The 16,570-nt window shown below is 42.6% G+C and overlaps 1 protein-coding gene across 4 annotated transcripts in view; it reads right to left on the reverse strand.

Annotated features, from left to right (window-relative positions):
• FYN (FYN proto-oncogene, Src family tyrosine kinase) overlaps positions 1 to 16,570 on the reverse strand; it is an 83,325-nt gene that overhangs the window by 18,061 nt on the left and 48,694 nt on the right. For 2 of the 4 annotated variants that reach the window (XM_037391813.1, XM_037391814.1), the window contains exons 7-11: positions 13,435 to 13,584; positions 9,308 to 9,472; positions 4,872 to 5,051; positions 2,958 to 3,034; positions 2,702 to 2,855 (exon numbers count right to left, since the gene is read on the reverse strand). In XM_037391813.1, coding sequence (XP_037247710.1) covers positions 2,702 to 2,855; positions 2,958 to 3,034; positions 4,872 to 5,051; positions 9,308 to 9,472; positions 13,435 to 13,584 — 726 coding nt within the window. Of the gene's footprint in view, positions 1 to 2,701; positions 2,856 to 2,957; positions 3,035 to 4,871; positions 5,052 to 8,684; positions 8,841 to 9,307; positions 9,473 to 13,434; positions 13,585 to 16,570 lie in introns of all 4 variants that reach the window. The other 2 variants (XM_037391816.1, XM_037391815.1) reach the window with 2 other exon arrangements.

The following is a 16,570-nucleotide window of genomic DNA, read 5'->3' on the forward strand; positions in this document are numbered from 1 at the left end:
ACAAAAGTGACAGTGGGGGAAGGGAGTAGGAGATCAAGCAAGGCTGGAGAAAACCACCTCTTCCCCACGCTGACAATAAGCTCTGTACTAACACACTCAAGCCAAGAGAATGACAACTGCTGAGGAGAGAGTGACCAGAGGCTTTCAACTTCAGATTTTGTAAGGCAAAACATTTCCTTTCTCCCACAGGAGCTGCCAGTCTGGAGTGCTCCCCATCCCCTTCTCCTCTGCTGGCCAGGCTCTGCTCCCGTGTCAAAATTCCCACTGAAGCAGTAGTCAGATAGATAAATAGAGCAGTCCCCAGATGCATCCCCTTGGAGGCTGAAGTAATAGGTCATGGGAAACAAGCAGAGGCAACCATTTCCTTCTGATACTGTGGTCTCCACCACGCAATGCTCAAACTGAAGTTTTAACTAAACAAACCAGGACTGAATCTCACTTGAAGAAAAATTCCAGAAACCATGTTTCTTTCCCAGTAAATTAAAGCTCCTACGCTCACCCTGGCTGCCCAGCTGGCTTGGAAGCCAGGTTAATTGCAATGAAATGTAAATTGAGAGTATGCTGCTCACCCCTCCCTAGAACAAGCTACCACTTAAGATAGGGTCAAAAAAGCATAAGTGAAAGCAGGAAAACCTTTCCAGAAGATGCCTGTGGTTACAGCTTTTTGGGTCTCTCGTTAAAGGAGTAGCTCCAAAGGATTTAAGCCTGTTTGGGAAGGATGGGTGACTTCTCCATACTTGCACCATGAGATGAAGCCAGGCAAACACAATTCAGATCTCTGGACCATCAGCAATGCAGGTTAAAAGCCAAACTACTTCTCCCTTCCCAGACACTTTTTCCACAATACAAATTATTTCTGCCACAGAAGAAGGGCAACAGATACCTGTGACTAGGCTCCCTCTCCCTGCCAGTCCTGGCGTTATGCTTTTCTCAGCTCAAAGTTTTCCCATCAAAAATCCAACAATTTTTACTTTCTTAAAAAATCTAAGCTTCTCCTTAACATCAGCCAGGTGGGTTTTCACGGCTTTCTAACATGTGAAGAAGGCAAAACTGTTCTGAGAGATTTAAACCAGGAAGCAAACAGGTCATCAGAGGATTTCCTAGGGATCAGGAGCTTGAAGAGATCTGGCTAGAAGTAGGTCACATACTTGTCTATTAAACCAAATAATTAGTCATGTCAAAATATAAGTTGGGTGGTTTCCAAAGGGAACAAAAGACATAGCAACAAACCAGACAAACGGAGATAACATAGGACACTGTTTCAAAGCCTTTTTGCAGACTGGATCTAGCTGCCTTGTTCAAGGAAAACTCTCATTTTACACAGGGGAAGGGCAGGCAGGCAGCTTTCTGTCCACCAGAGTCCACAGATACTCTTGTTACTCTGGAGAGAATAACACGAGGCTGTTTTTACTAGCAAGGAGCAATTCCCACCCTCAGGCTGAAATCAGTAGTGGTTAATACTCTGCATTAGTACCTCCTATGGGGTCTTCAAGGCCCTCCCCCAAACAATCAGGCTTCACTGTCCAAATGTGAAGTGGGCAGCTTTTAGGGTGGATGCAGCCTGTGGTCCACATCCCTGTGACTAGGTACTGCTGACAGCAGTTTGGAGGGGCGTGAACGGCATCAGAGCTGCTGCTTCCAGGCCAAGACAAGGGATGCTGGAAACTCTCTGTCTCCTTCTGTCAACACTTGGAAGTTACAGAAAGAGGTTAGCTCTTGCCTAAGAACTGATGGCAAAATCCATGCTGAAACAGGGACGTCTGGTCAAGAGAAAAAACTCCCAACAGGCAGGGGTAAATGCAGGTTATGAAGTACTTAGCGGACCTGTGCTTTCTGATGACATACAGCAGGGTTTAATGGGACACTCTTTGGCTTTGGCACTGAAATGGATGGAGTGGCATTTACCGACACACATTGAGCAAGCACTACCAATGTACTGCCAACAGAAAGAGAACAAAACTGTAGCTCTGCAGACTTGGACCAACATCTGACAACTAAGCATGACTTGTAAAGAATGACTAACTACAAAGAGCCTGTGTCATGGCTCAGTCTGAACACACACATGCTTTTAAAAAAAGGCTACAATACTCTTTGATACATTTTTATAGTGTATCAGTGGTCAGCTCTCCCCAGCACTCCATGTGGCACTGGAAAATGGCTTTCCTATTACAGTAACTTTTTAAGTTCCCAAAGAAAACATAGTGCTCAGAAAGACAGCTCCATTGCATACAGCTCCATTGCATAGCGACACAATTCTTCGACCCGTTTGAAATAAAGGAAATAAGAACAGCAATAGTACAGCGGTGTTGATAGTGGTTAGTAAGTACTAGAAGGCGCACTATGAAAGAAACAGCTTACATAGGCTTTTCTGGATTCCCCCATTCAGGTTTTCAAGGCTGGTAAGTATATCTTCTTTATTATGCCACCATGAGAATTTTGTCTTTACTGTCACTTCACCCACCTCTGCTCTCACTCATCATCCTTGTTTCATTTTGTTCAGTACTTAAAGGGAAGACAACTACATGAGATGTTCTCTTTAGAACAGGCATTCAGCAGCGAAGTTCTGGGCTAGGAGTTAATATGAGTTCAGGATTTACTGAAAGCAACCCAAAGCATACGAGAGAGAACTTTTCAAAGCCATGTTCCACTCTTCCCCTGTCACAAGAACAATACTCAGTGCTACACCTGCTGCTGTATCTACCTTGTCTGGCCGTATATTCGTTGTCTTCAATCAGTCTTGCCAATCCAAAGTCAGCAATTTTGCATATTAGGCCATTCCCCACCAGAATATTTGCAGATCGCAGGTCTCTGTGTATGTAATTCATTCGCTCGATGTATGCCATTCCTGCAGCCACCTGTGAGAAGCATGAAGCACAATTGGTGCATTTTAAAATGAACTCGGACATACATGGGACATAAAATATATGCACCTAAGTGCTCAATATTTGAAGACAGACCTGGGCTGCCATGTCCACCAAATTCGGTAACTTCAAAGCTCTTCCTTCTCCATCTTTTAAGAAATCTAGCAAACTCCCTGCAAATGCAAAGTTGACAGAATAAAGAGGTGTTAGGGAAAGTGGCTATTCATCAAGATGGAGGTGTAGCAGTATGTGCAGCATTACAGAAAGCAATGTTTTGAAAGTTCAAGTAGACAGTTTCAAAAAACCCCACAGTATCTTAGAATTCTCCTATTATACTTGTTTCACTCCTCTTTAAGGCTGGATTGCAGAAGAATATGTCACTAGTCCAGAGAGAGTTGCAGGGAAAGAAACAACATTGTTTTTAATTTTTCTAACCATTACTGAGAAAGCTGATCTTAACTTTTCCAGCACTCTTTGAAACTACATACCTGCTGCTCTCTAAAGGCCTCAGCTAGCTGCAAAGCATCAGCTCGGTTCCAAGGCACACAAGCTATGGAAAAAGTCAGATCCCAGCTCAACCTGCTCCAAAAGAAAGGTCAGCCTGGAGCCTCGTAAGCCCAAAGGGGCTAGCATTAACAAAAGCTAATTTTCCTTAGAAATTAGTAGTGCTCCTTCTTTAGGTAACCCAGAACTAAATGTAGCATGAAGCATTTATTTTAGAAGACCACTATGCAAAACTAGAGAAGACAAAGCAGAGATCAAATTAAAGCAATTTTAGCAAAAGCTGTAAGAACGTAGCTCCTCTGTGCAAGGGTAAGCAAGGAGATTCCCTGTAGCTTTTTAAAAAAGCTTAGGATTCTACAGCTCCCTTCCCAATTCTGTATTCAAACAGAGAAGTGCAGCAGTCTCCTTTAAATAAGGTCAGTGAATTGGTTTAATAAATAAGGGGAAAAGACAGATGATTAGGCGTTTCTCCCTTGATAAATTGTCAGCCTCAAGCTCAGATCCAAAGATGTAAAATGTTACAGTAAAAACTAGGAAAGTAAGCCAAAATAAACCACGTACTTCAGAAGGATTTTGAGAAGTCTTTTTTTTTTAAGGGGAAAAAGCACATGCTTGTCACTGAGACATATGATTAAAGTGTGAGTTAGTCAGGGCTTGGATGCCTCTGAGGAGGGAGGTGGGCAGGCACCTGCCAGGAAAATAAAAATCAACTCCAAATAGACTGAAAAAATGCACTTAAAATTTCAGAGTGTATCCTCCAATGTACAATGAAATTTCCCTGTGAGAACTCATGTTTCCTATTTGGTTCATTTGCTTTTCCAAAACAAGCAGATTTTTTGCTCTGCTCTCAGCACCCCTGCTGGAGATCTGATGGAGTGAGAAGTTTTCCTTTTCTCATTTTACTACATAGTTACCAGTTAAGTAGCTTAAAGAAAAGGAGAAAGGAGAAGGGGAAAAGGAAGGGGAAAGAGGACGGAAAGAATCATATGTGCAAATCCTGTATTAAAATGATAAATGGTGTCAACTGAAAATTAAATTGTGATCTGAGAGCGAGGTGCATGTGACAGAACTCAGGACTGCTAAAAGAAACAGCAGAAATCTTAGGCCAATAAGTAAACTGAAAGAAGATGCCATATGAATTCTGGTGCCAGGAAAAGCTAGCATCTTGGGAAGCACCATGTAATATCACTCACAGCTAGAAAATGCAATTTTCTATTTGTCAGGGCAGTTCAGATGCTGGTGCAGTTGGAACCACTCAGGCTGCACCAACTTCTCCCTCCCCATCTAGTGCAAATTTTCTTCGTACATCTAGTAGATTTCAGGTTTTGGGCCCAGTTCAGAAATGAATTCATAATTCTTCTGAAGCCAGAGGTGAATTTAGCTTCCTGCTCCCTCTCTCCTTCCTCACACACTGTTCATGCATCATACATGCACCTCCCTCTGTATCCTCAAGGAGCACCAGTAAAGAAAAAATATTGTTATCAAGGGCAGCAGCTCTGGCTTCACCTTTGCTCATGTACTCCGTGACAATATAGATAGGTTCTTCAGATACCACAGCATAAAGTTGGACCAATTTGTCGTGTTTTAGCTTCTTCATGATTTGGGCTTCCTCTAAGAAGGATTCTGGAGACATAGTCCCAGGCTTCAGGGTCTTGATAGCCACTTTAGTATTTCCGTTCCACGTACCTACAAGCATAGATACTTAAATTAAACATCTTCCGCTCCTTTTTCTGCCTGATGCCTAATGTAACCAAGAAATAAACTAGCAAGGACACTTAATATAATTATTTTTTTAAACTGTGGTTTCCCATGTTGTCTTATCATTACATTCCTCCCACGCCTCCCTCATATTTTAGTCTTTATTATATTCCCGTTGGCACTGGGGCACAATCACCGTTGTTCTATTCAGACAATGTTTCCACTGATGTCCACAGAAGCCTTCTCTGAGTAAGAAATATGGGACTGCTGAAACCCATCTTCATGTATTCCCTTGCTAACAAGTAATTGCTACAGACAACAACACAGCTCCAGTCACAGGCTGGGATAACAAAACTCGTTAAACCCAGAACTTTCCATTTGCAAGACATTTTAACATTTTGTTTTTGTTCTGAGTCAGAGGAAAAAGAATATTCTAAGAAAAATTCCCAAGAAACAAATTCTGAATTGATTTCATTTTAGAAACATGGGCATGTTTCCAAACTGAAACGCATCTTTTTCCTTCCCCTCCAATGCCCAGAAGCCCAGCTGTTGCCGATTGAAAATGAGGTGATTCCTGTCCACTTCATTTTGTTCTTTACTTACAGTCAGCACTGAAATGGACAAGGTGCATCATTTTTCAGCCATCATCTAGCAAGCCTTCTGTAACACCTGAAAGCCTGCACAAGGACCTGGAGAGAGCTGGGGAAGGCTATCTCAGGGCATCCCACAAGAGATGGGGCTTCTCTTTGGTATTTGCAAGGGGGAGAAGGAGGAGTGGAAAGAAAAAAAAACCCCAAACACCTAGCTATGTTAACAGCTTTTGGGGGGAGGAAAGGGGACCGGGGAAGGGAAAGGAAGGAAAATTAAAATGGGCAGAAATATCACTTTCCTAGTGCCTTCTGGCTGTCCCTTGCCCAGACTTGCCAGAACCCTGCTCCAGAGCCAGGGCTGAAATGGCTCTGAATGGGACCTGTGACCTGTTGATAGGAAGCTGCTGTGTGATAAGGCAGAACAATACTAAATGACTTCAGGAATTAATCCTATCGAGTAAAAATTACTCCGCTGCACTTAAACACAAGGATAGCAGAAGGCCTACAAAGTACATGAAGACTCAGACTCGGGTCTAGTTTCTATAAATAAAGATGTTGTCAAAAAAGGTAATGTGTAAAATAAGCCTGGATTGCCTTTGTTAAAAGCACATTGACGGCTACCGAGACTCAGCTGCTGCATGGGAACCGATTAACCCAAAATAACGTCATCAAGAGCTTTTGCAACCTGCCAGAGCACAAAATAAGCTGGACTGGTTTTTGTGCAGGTGGTCTGGTCCCAGCTGCCACCCCACCCAGCTGAGGACAGGGGAGGAGTGGCAGGGGCAATCCCCCAAGCCTCACAAGCACCGTCTGGGGTGGGGGGGCTTGTGGCGTGTAGCCAGAAGTGTGCAGGGCAAGTCTGGTTTTCACTATGCCTTGATTTTCTTCTGGCAGCTCAGCGCCAGCTGCTGTCACCTCTACCAGTGGTGGAGCAATGCCTTGAGTTACTACCACTGTTACCCCAGCACACTGGAGGAGGACTCTTGAGGTCTTAGTTTCACTCTGTCCTTCAAATCAGAGCTGAAGCAGGACTTGGCTTTAGTGGCATTCCTGTGTAAACTGGGAAGGATGCGGTTTCACCTCCTAATTTCAAGCAGGGCGGCCTAAATTTTTTCTGAAGGGTGAAAGGGAGCGTGTTTTATCTGGAGCCGCTGGGGCTCCGGACCGCAGAGTGCTGTCGGTCACGGCCACTTTGCAGAGGTACCACAAATAATATGAACGAGGAATGAAACTCTAGTCTACAGGCACCAAGGTTTCTGTCACTGGCATTAATAAACTAGGATTTTACCTAGCGTGTTAACATGATTAACTGTGTATTATCTGTTTGCATTGCCTTAACAAAAATCCCAGGACCCATTCTGTTACCAGGAAGTGTTTTCTATTTTTAAACACTTTTATTAACTTCTCCAGTTAAAAAAAGAAAAGAAAACAAAAAGGCTAACTTATCCTCTCAGCCCAGATTTGAGCTTAAATTGTTAAATTTACTTGTTGTGGTTTGGTATGTTTCTCTCTAATAGAAAATTAGCATAGACTTCCCTCTGAATTCCTCCCATATGTAGTTAGTTACTACTTAATGTATTTTTTATTAATTTTTGCTGTGTTAATCTATTCCAATGTGGTAAAGCTTCAGGGCTGTTAACATATTTTTATGATATATTGCTTTAAGAAACATGTCATCGTTGTAATAAAAATTTTTGCATTTCTGACATATTTGGTACTAGCACTTGGCACTTTATTTCTCATAGACGATAGTGGTTTGGTTTTTTTAATTTAACTTGTTCCTTTAGCTTATGGTATCAGTTTAAGATCTATGGCACACAAAGCTGACCACTAAATGTTAACATCAAATCAAAACTCTCACATGCATTCAAGATGGAGAACAAGAAGGTGAAACTGCAGTTATCTGGGGATGCTAATAGAAAACACAGGTAGCTTTCTTTGCAATGGGTCAACTATAATTCTGTGAAATTCCATAAATTTCTATATTTCTAGTCTATAAATTCTACAGATTTCACAGACTTGTTGCCATGCTCCTTGCTGTAGTCTTGCAATGGAAAAAAGCTGCAAGAACCCAGGAGATCCTGCTGGTTATTTTGGTTGTACATACTTTTGTGACACTGCAACAAAAAGAGCGGCCAAACTGCTCCACCAAATTTTTCTGAAGAAACAACATATAGCGATTCTTTATTTGAAGCGGTCATTTTAAAGAGGCTACTCAGAATGCTATTTGGCAAAAAAATTTAGCCCACCTCTCATTAAATGGCCACTATATTGTTTCAATGCTATGGCCATACTAAGATTTATATATCTTTTAATTTGGTATTGGTTTATAGTCATTAAAAGAATGAGGGCCATAGAGGGGGCGGGGGGGGGGGGGGAGGGGGAGGGGAATAAGTAAAGCTGGCAAGCGTGCAGAAAACAATGTCAGCAGATTTGGAAAATGTCAGTCCTTCTGGACTTCAAAGCAGGGGTTCAGCTGGGCTGGGCAAGCCTTGCCTCTATTGTCCCCGGTCCCTACATCAAGTTATGGGGTTCTGCTGCAGATACAAATTTCAAAACTGACTTAAAGAAGTAGATGGGAAAGGTAGTTTGACAATATCCGCTTGCTGATACTTGCCATTATTTTTAAACTGGGAGGGCAGATGGAGGCACTTTCAGGGTCTGATCCCATCAGTGCTAAAACACACAAGGAAAAGAAAAATGTCTACTTACCAGATTAATTTCTGGTTAGCCATTCTGCCTTACAAGTTTAGCATAATTCCTATTTTAATACCTAGCAATTGTGTAGTCACCCAAATAAACCCAATATGATTAATGAAGTTCAATGCCCTAATCTCTCATACCAGCATGTACAAGTGAAAGGAAGTTTCCCTGTGGATTACTGTATTTAGGTCTGACTGTTTTAGGCAACACAGACTAACATTTCATACTATTCTGATCTTGTAGCTTTAAGATCTCTACTTGAAATGCTTATTTCTGCCAAGAGGGCCTTAAAAGATCCATCCAAAGCAAAATATATTCTCTGCCTTACCACGCCACACTTCAGCGAAACACCCCTGACCAAGCTTCTGTTCCAGAAATAATGAATCACGTGCAACTTCCCATGCATCTTTAGCCAATCCAACAGTTTGTGGGGTATTATTCGTAGCAATCACAGTTAAGTTAAAACACAAACCATCAGCTTTCTCTATAGGAGAGGAAATTAATAAAAAAAACACACTTATAATCCAAAATTATGCATGCATTGAGAAAGATGGAAGGTAATTTGTCTCTCAGTGCTGCATTAAAGTTCATCTGCAAACACTGGTTTTTGGATACTGAAGGTAAGGACTTTTTAGCTTGCAGGAAAAGGCTCCTTGGTATAATTAATAGATTACTATGCAAGCCTTGATTTATTATTAAGACAGTGGTAATTTGTCAAAATCAAAACTTTCCAAGGAAACATAGATTTTCACTTTTCTTTTGCCATCAATTACAGTGAAAGTTGAAGATTAAAGAATTTCAAAGTCAAAGACATGATTCCAAAGACATTTTTCCCAAGAGTCTGAGCTTTGCTCTTTCTTTTTTTGTGGGTCACAACGCCCTACATTTTCACCTTCCATCTTGTAATCCCCACACAGAGAGCTATTTTAGAATAATTATTTTGCTCCATACCCATCCATACTTCCCCAAACTGCCCATTTCCCAGTCTCTTGATCAACTGTAGGGATTCTCGTGGAATTTCCCAGACATCTTTGGTTTTGACAGACAGATCAGTAAGCCTTGGCATTCCTTTATGACAGGGGACTACTAAGCGGCAGCAAAGACCTGCAGCTCTCTCTGATGGAGCCAGAAGTGAAGCCAACAGCAAAGGAGAGGAAAGAAAAAAAAGTGTGACATGAAACAAAAACAGTAAGCATAAAAACAATGCTACTCACAACAGCTGTTAGTTGCATACCACAAAGCATCCTGGAAGATTAGAAATTGAACACTGAAACATATTCATTTGAGACAGAACAGGGAATATTTTAGTCTCTGTTTCCACAGCCTGAAATAGAAGGTGACCACCAATGGTTTCTCTTATGGACTCAGGATTTCCCTTCTCCCACAGTGCTGCATTAAAACAACTTCATGAGTAACTGTTATACTATAGTACAGTACAACTTTTTAAAAATCATCTGTAAGTCACAAACGATTGTTTCTGTACTGAGGAAAAGAAACACAGAGAAGATTTACTTTTTCTGAAAATCACAGCAATGAAAATTTGGCAAATTTTTGATTTTTTTCTAGGTATTCTGGAAAAAAATATTTTCTATATTCTCCTCTGTGAAAAGGTGTTTTTATAGGTGTCCTGTAAAAGACTTTTTCTGCTGTTGTTTCTAGAGCAAATTTTTATTAGTGTATGCAGCCAATCCTACATCGTTTGGGGCATATTCACTATACTTATTTCTTGCAAAGTTTCACAGAGGACTGGGTTGTGACAAAATCACAAGATGTTTTTGCATGAGTAAACTTAATGATATATATCTAAAAAATACATACATACACACATATTGTTGTGTAGTATACTACGCTGCACAAAGCAGACTACAACATAAAGCTTGCACAGTGACTTCCATCTTAAAACAGGTGCAACAGAGCGGAACAAGGTGGGGAACTGCAACTGTATTTCAGACTCAAACATAATCTTTATTCTCCTGTGCAAGATATCTTTCTGGGCAGATGAACAGTTTGTTTCAGCGTCACAAGGTGGGCAAGCACTAAAGCTCCGTGCTACACCAAGCTCTATGTCCTCAGCACAAATGAAGTTCAACCAGGGCAAGTGTCGAGTACTGCACCTGGGGAGGAATAACCCCTTGCACCAGTACAGGCTGGGGGATGACCTGCTGGGAGGCAGCTCTGCAGAGAAGGACCTGGGAGTTCTGGTGGACAGCAAGCTGCCCATGAGCCAGCACTGTGTCCTGGTGGCCAAGACGGCCAGTGGGATCCTGGGGGGCATTAGGAGCACCATTGCCAGCAGGTTGAGGGATGTGATCCTCCCCCTCTACTCTGCCCTGGTGAGGCCACATCTGGAGCGCTGTGACCAGTTCTGGGCTCCCCAGGTCAAGAGAGACAGGGAACTGCTGGAGAGGGTCCAGTGGAGGGCTATGAAGATGATGAGGGGACTGGAACATCTCCCTTCTGAGGAAAGGCTGTAATCTGTGGCTGTTTAGTCTGAAGCAGACTCAGAGGGGATCTTACCAATGTCGACAAATATCTACAGGGTGAGTGTCAAGAGGACAGGGCCAGGCTCTTTTCAGTGGCGCCCAGTGACAGGACAAGGGGCAATGGGCACAAATGCAACACAGGAGGTTCCATCTGAATATAAGGAAAAACTTCACTCTGAGGGTGACAGAGCCCTGGGACAGGCTGCCCAGAGAGGCTGTGGAGTCTCCTTCTCTGGAAACATTCAAAACTGGCCTGGCCATGATCCTGTGCAACCTGCTCTGGGAGAACCTGCTTTAGCAGGGGGTTGGACGAGATGACCTCCAGAGGTCCCTTCCAACCCTGACCACTTTGTCATTCTGTGAAATGTTGTGGGATGGTGGGGAAGTCCCTACGGACACCCTGACATGGCCTCATTGCCTCTCCTGTAGCAAGAAAACAAAGACCACAAACCAGGGAAGATTAGCTGACCAGTTGGCGTGTCTTATTCCCAGATAATTCCAAGGGGAAAATTAGGAGAGGGACTAGTCAAAATATGGATTATATCTGGGAAGCTTTCTTATGAGTTTGGACAGCTGCAAAAAGAAGCTGGAGGTTTTTTAAGACTTCCTTCCTTTCCTTTAACTGAGAAAAAACAGGTTGGCATGCTGATGCTCCAGTTAAACCCGGACTTAGCACAGAAACCGATGGTTGACAGGCCGGCTGTCAGGGACTGGGTGAAGGCTGCTCCAGCTCTAGGCACGCCGTTACTAAACTTCAGTCTGATGTCAGGATACCCTGGGGATCTTAATATTTGTCATTTGTAAATCTCATCTGTGAAAGTCCAGACACTGCAGTTAACTTTATTATCCAGCTGGAAGGAGCTGGGATAAGAGGGAAGTCCGGGTAATCTGGGTACTCGGCAGTGCTGCGGGGGCACAGCGCAGGGATACCTGTGCTGTGTCTGTACAAAGGTACACCTTGTACCTCCAACTCCTGGCCCAGGACTGCTTACACGAGACCAAACCCCACACTGTCTGCCTGGGTGGCCTGGTTTCCAGCTGCCTGGACAAGGGGGATCCTCCAGACTGGACAGCTATGGGATGAAGGGTGGGCTGCAGAGCATACCTGTCTTGCTGTGAAGGCACTGACCTATGGTCTCAGCAGTGGTTCTTCAGGAACCATGTTGATCTTAGGGAGTCATCTGGGCATCTTTGAGCTCTCCCTAGAAGTAAATCTAGGCACTGACAAGGCGTTGTGCTAATCTACCTCCCACTTAGAGGCAGCCTTCACCTTTCCAGTCAGCTGGGGCTGGCACGGATTGAGGGCTCCTGTGCTCACCTGAGTCTGGGTCTGTACCATGCCCCCCTGAGCTACCCTACCTGAATGCTATTGCTTACACCTCTGTGTTGCACAGAAATGGCTGCTTCCAGAGCTATTTGTTTCTGCACCTGTGCATGGAAAATACACCACCCAAATAATCTGACCACAGAAAACTAAAAGTTGATGTATACCAGGTGGTATAGTGGAGTTGAAAATTATCTCCCTTAGATGTCAGGTTTTATACATTATTTAGCTTAGTTGAATGTAGAGTCACCAGAAACAATTAGAATTTTTCCCAGGCAGCATACACCCATCAGAAATTGGGCGGAGAAGACAGCCAGATGTCTAGTATGAATAGCATAAGAATACAGCAGACAGAATACAAAGAATACAGAAAAACACCCCACAGAGAAGTTGATTTCCCAAGTAAAAATTATGAAAAGTGTTTGAGCAGCAAGCATTTGGGGTCATCTGTTAATATTATAAAAGGCTAAAGGAAGGGGAAAAAAAGCAAAATAATTCAATATACAAATTTCTGCTTAAAAAATGACCACGTTGAGAAGCATGGTAGTCTTCTACGTAAGAACTGCTTGGCCTGAGCAGAGGTTTGGAAGGCTTTAAAGTTGTATCTATTGTACACCGATTGCCAGTGACAGCAGGATGCACTTTTAGGTTGAATAGGGCATGCCACATTTTAATCACAGGAATTAAAAAAAAAAAAAGAGCGAGCTTGGCAGGTGCATACGAACAGTGTGCATAAAGGAACACCCACCTTGCCATATTTATTTTTTACAATGAGAGTGATTGTAATTCAAATGTTAATACTTTGCACATTGAACACAAATCCAATGGGAAAATTTGAGTCAGGTAATATATGCAAACCTTTTGGTCATTCCTTTAAGTGACTGAATTCCACAATGCAATTCCCCGTTTGCTTTATTAGCAATAGTGTGCTGCAAAATGATAGATATTAGCACTCGCTTATGCACAGGAAATTCATGCTTTGAGATGTGCAAGTCGAATTCAGTAACTCTGCTTGCTTAGAAAAGGGAGAGCAGGTAAAACCTTTACCTCAGTAGAGTGCTAGCTTTTAAAAGCTCTGCTGCTGTACACTGTGAACGGCACTCAAAGCCATTTATAACTGTAATGGGAAAGGGATAATGGAAGATGCATTACAACAAGCAAGAGACATAGCTCAAATGACTCTTTAGGGCGTCTTATACATATATCAGCTCAGCAGCAAACACTTTTGTTTTAAAATACTTGAGAGTGCTGTGTATTATCTGAAAAATTACCTGAATAATGCTGAACCAGCTGCTGAAGAGTTTCAAATTGTGCCCGAGTTGTGATATAATATCCACCATTGTCAAGTTTACGGATCTTATAATGTTTGACATGATCTCCTTTCATATCATCCCAGTCTCGAATAGACAGGGAATAGGCACCTGTTCCAAGAAAAGGAGAAGTAAAAAATTGTAAGTAGCTTTTAGACACAAAGATTTTGGTTTGCTAGTCAGTTGTTATAAAGGGAAAGAGAAATTGCTTCACAAAAATGCTTACTGCACCTGAAAAAGAACAAGTGAATCTAACACAGTGAAGTATCACAGATGTTCACACCATGTCCCTTTCACACTTTGCTAGAAAGAAATCAGGAGCTCTGTGTAAATGAAAACTCACATTTTAACATTTACTGCTTCAGGTTGTTAAATTGACTTTTCCTATTCGAAGTGTCAGGTGACACTGCAAATACTATACTTTAGGTAAATGCCAGTGGGTGGTAAATACCAAGATTTTCATAGGAAGCACTGGAAATAATGACTTTATGTATGTGTAGTGTTGTTACCCAGATGGATCCCAAACCTCTCTACAAACATTAAACAACCAAATTAGCATACTTTGTACGCCACAGTCTTTGGAAGGTGGTACTACACGAAGACTGTACACCAGGGAGATCTACAAGAACTGCACATTTCACTTTCCAAATCCATGCTGGAGCTTTAGAGCTTACTGGTGGGATTCAGATGCCCAGGCACAGGGGTTAAGTGCTGTGTAAGATGCCCCAGGACATCCTGCTTGGCAGTTTTCCCACAGGCTGCCATGTTTGTCCGGTCCACACGGATGCCCTGCGAGCATTTCAAATGGCTCTGGATGCTCATGGCCAGGTAAAGGAACCTCAGTTGAGGGGCTCGATCTAGTTTTAGGTGTCATGGTGGCTATCTGCAGGTGGGCTATGGGCTTGATATCGATGCCCATACATAAGCTTCTGGTCCTCTTAGAGCTGCTGACTCGCAGCCTAGTTTCCGTGAGTGTTACGGCAGTGTAGATATTGATGGTGTAACACAGGTTTGAGCACTAGGTGTCTGCAGTTGTGGGCAGCTGAACTGAATGCCAGCTTCCTGCTGACTTTAAACAGAGCATGGTGACCTACGTGCGGACCTGCACATTCAGGTATCTTAATCTGAAGCAGCATCCTGTTCTGCATACAGTGACACCCACGCTTCGGTCCTCCACAGTGTCAAAAGCAAAGCCACATTTTGCAGCATAATACAGTTTCTGAGCAAAAGCATGGCCAATTCAAAGGCAGTGGAGAAGACAAGTCTTCAATCGTGGCTCAGATGAATATTGTGTTTACTCAAAGGTAACTCAGGCATTAAAAGGAAAAAAACCTGGAGGTGATGGCAGTGCAGAGATCACAGGAAGGTCCTCATTTTGGAGCCTGGGCTGCTTTCACTGGTAACCATGTCAGCTAAGGACAGGAAAGGAAACCCACCAGCAGACAATTTCAGACAACATTAAAGGTAGAGTGATTACCTACAGGTTTGATAGCAAACAGCACTGACTGCTGCTTATCCCAAGTCAGGGAACTTTTTAACACACCTGACAGGTTTACATCCTCCAGAACCCCCTCCAGCTAAGTGAACTGGTTTGAAGAAGTGAAATGGTTTAAAGAACTCCCTACAGTCAGGGGGTTGAGGTCCCTGGTATAAGATGTCTTTCCTGGATGTCTCCCCAGGAAGAAGTTTCCCTGACCACATTAACATACAACAGGTTGCACTGGCGGGTGGCTCACTGCTGAGGGAGTTGCAGTGAAGGGAACGTCAACACCCTGACTCCAAGGACTTCTCAAATTCCCTGTTGTTGTCCTCTAAATAGGAAGAAAATAGCCAGCACTTACACAGATGATTCTGGTTTATGTGAATGGGTGACACCCTAAGGGTGACAAGGTTTTTATTTCTAAATGTAGAAAAATACTGTTTGTTTAGGATATTTTTCTGAGGAGGCTCTCCCATGGAGTAAGTACATCTCTCTCAGCTAGGAGTTCAAAGCTTTTTGGGGATTTGCAAGCATATCTTATGCATGCTTTGTACCACCACTCTGGGTTGTACAGCCCACTTTCAAAATTTTCCAGGCAATGTTCTCCACCTCCACATTTGTGAGTTTTGATCCACTGGCAGCAGCTGTATTTTCTTTAGTCACGCTCCCTGCCTATCTGGTCACTATTTTAGATTCTTTAGGAAAATGTAAACAATCTGTGGCTCCTGGTCTGCAATCAGAGCTGTGTGGGTGGCCCTCTGTGGACCCCCGCTGACCTCAGATCAAGTTGCAGGACTGGAGCTTTAGTTCCAAATCTGGACAAAACCAAGAACCAAGACGGATTTTTCATTATTCATTTATTTAGGCTGTTGGTTATTTATACTATTCATTATTATCTGATGATAAATTCAAATAGAAGAGATACACATAATAAAAACTTGGATAGAAATACGACGTTACAATATATCATACTAATGATTTTTTAAAAAAAACAAACCTAAAACCAGACAGCCTTGGAGGGTGGAGATTGAAACCAGGTGAAGGTTTACACAGACAAGAGCTGATGAAGTACCTGGGTAGCCAGGCATTGAAAAAATGAAAAGCCAGCTCCATATGATTTATTTTGGAAGTAAGAAGAGAAGGCAACCATGATCAAGGGAGGTTAAATTCATGCCGAAGTCATCCATGATGATATCTTTAACATGATCTTGACTAATTTTATTATTGTTATTATTTAAAGCAGAAGGGTTGATTTTAGGTCACAAAATGATTCCTGCCTCAAGCCCAAGATGACTAGCTGGAGTAAGGCATTTTGAGAAGACTTATGGCAGAAAGCACCGTTAGAGCCCTCCCAGCTGACTTTTTCTCTTTCATGAACATCAAGTTCTCTCTATTTTCTTCTAACAACATGCCAAAACACCATGACGATGAGAAGGGAAATAGGCGTTCTTGACAAAAACCATGCATGTTTGGCTTTTTCTAATGGCTTTGAGGCAAACTTAGCTTGAAGATGTAGAAAGCCTTAAGTTCAAATGCAGAGAAATTAAGCTTGTTGCTGTAAGTCCATCCATGATGGATTACTCCATTTCCACAACACTTGTGTGTCTCACAAGAAAC

This window comes from Falco rusticolus, chromosome 6 (genome assembly GCF_015220075.1).
Source record: "Falco rusticolus isolate bFalRus1 chromosome 6, bFalRus1.pri, whole genome shotgun sequence".
In the NCBI taxonomy this organism is placed as follows: domain Eukaryota; kingdom Metazoa; phylum Chordata; class Aves; order Falconiformes; family Falconidae; genus Falco; species Falco rusticolus.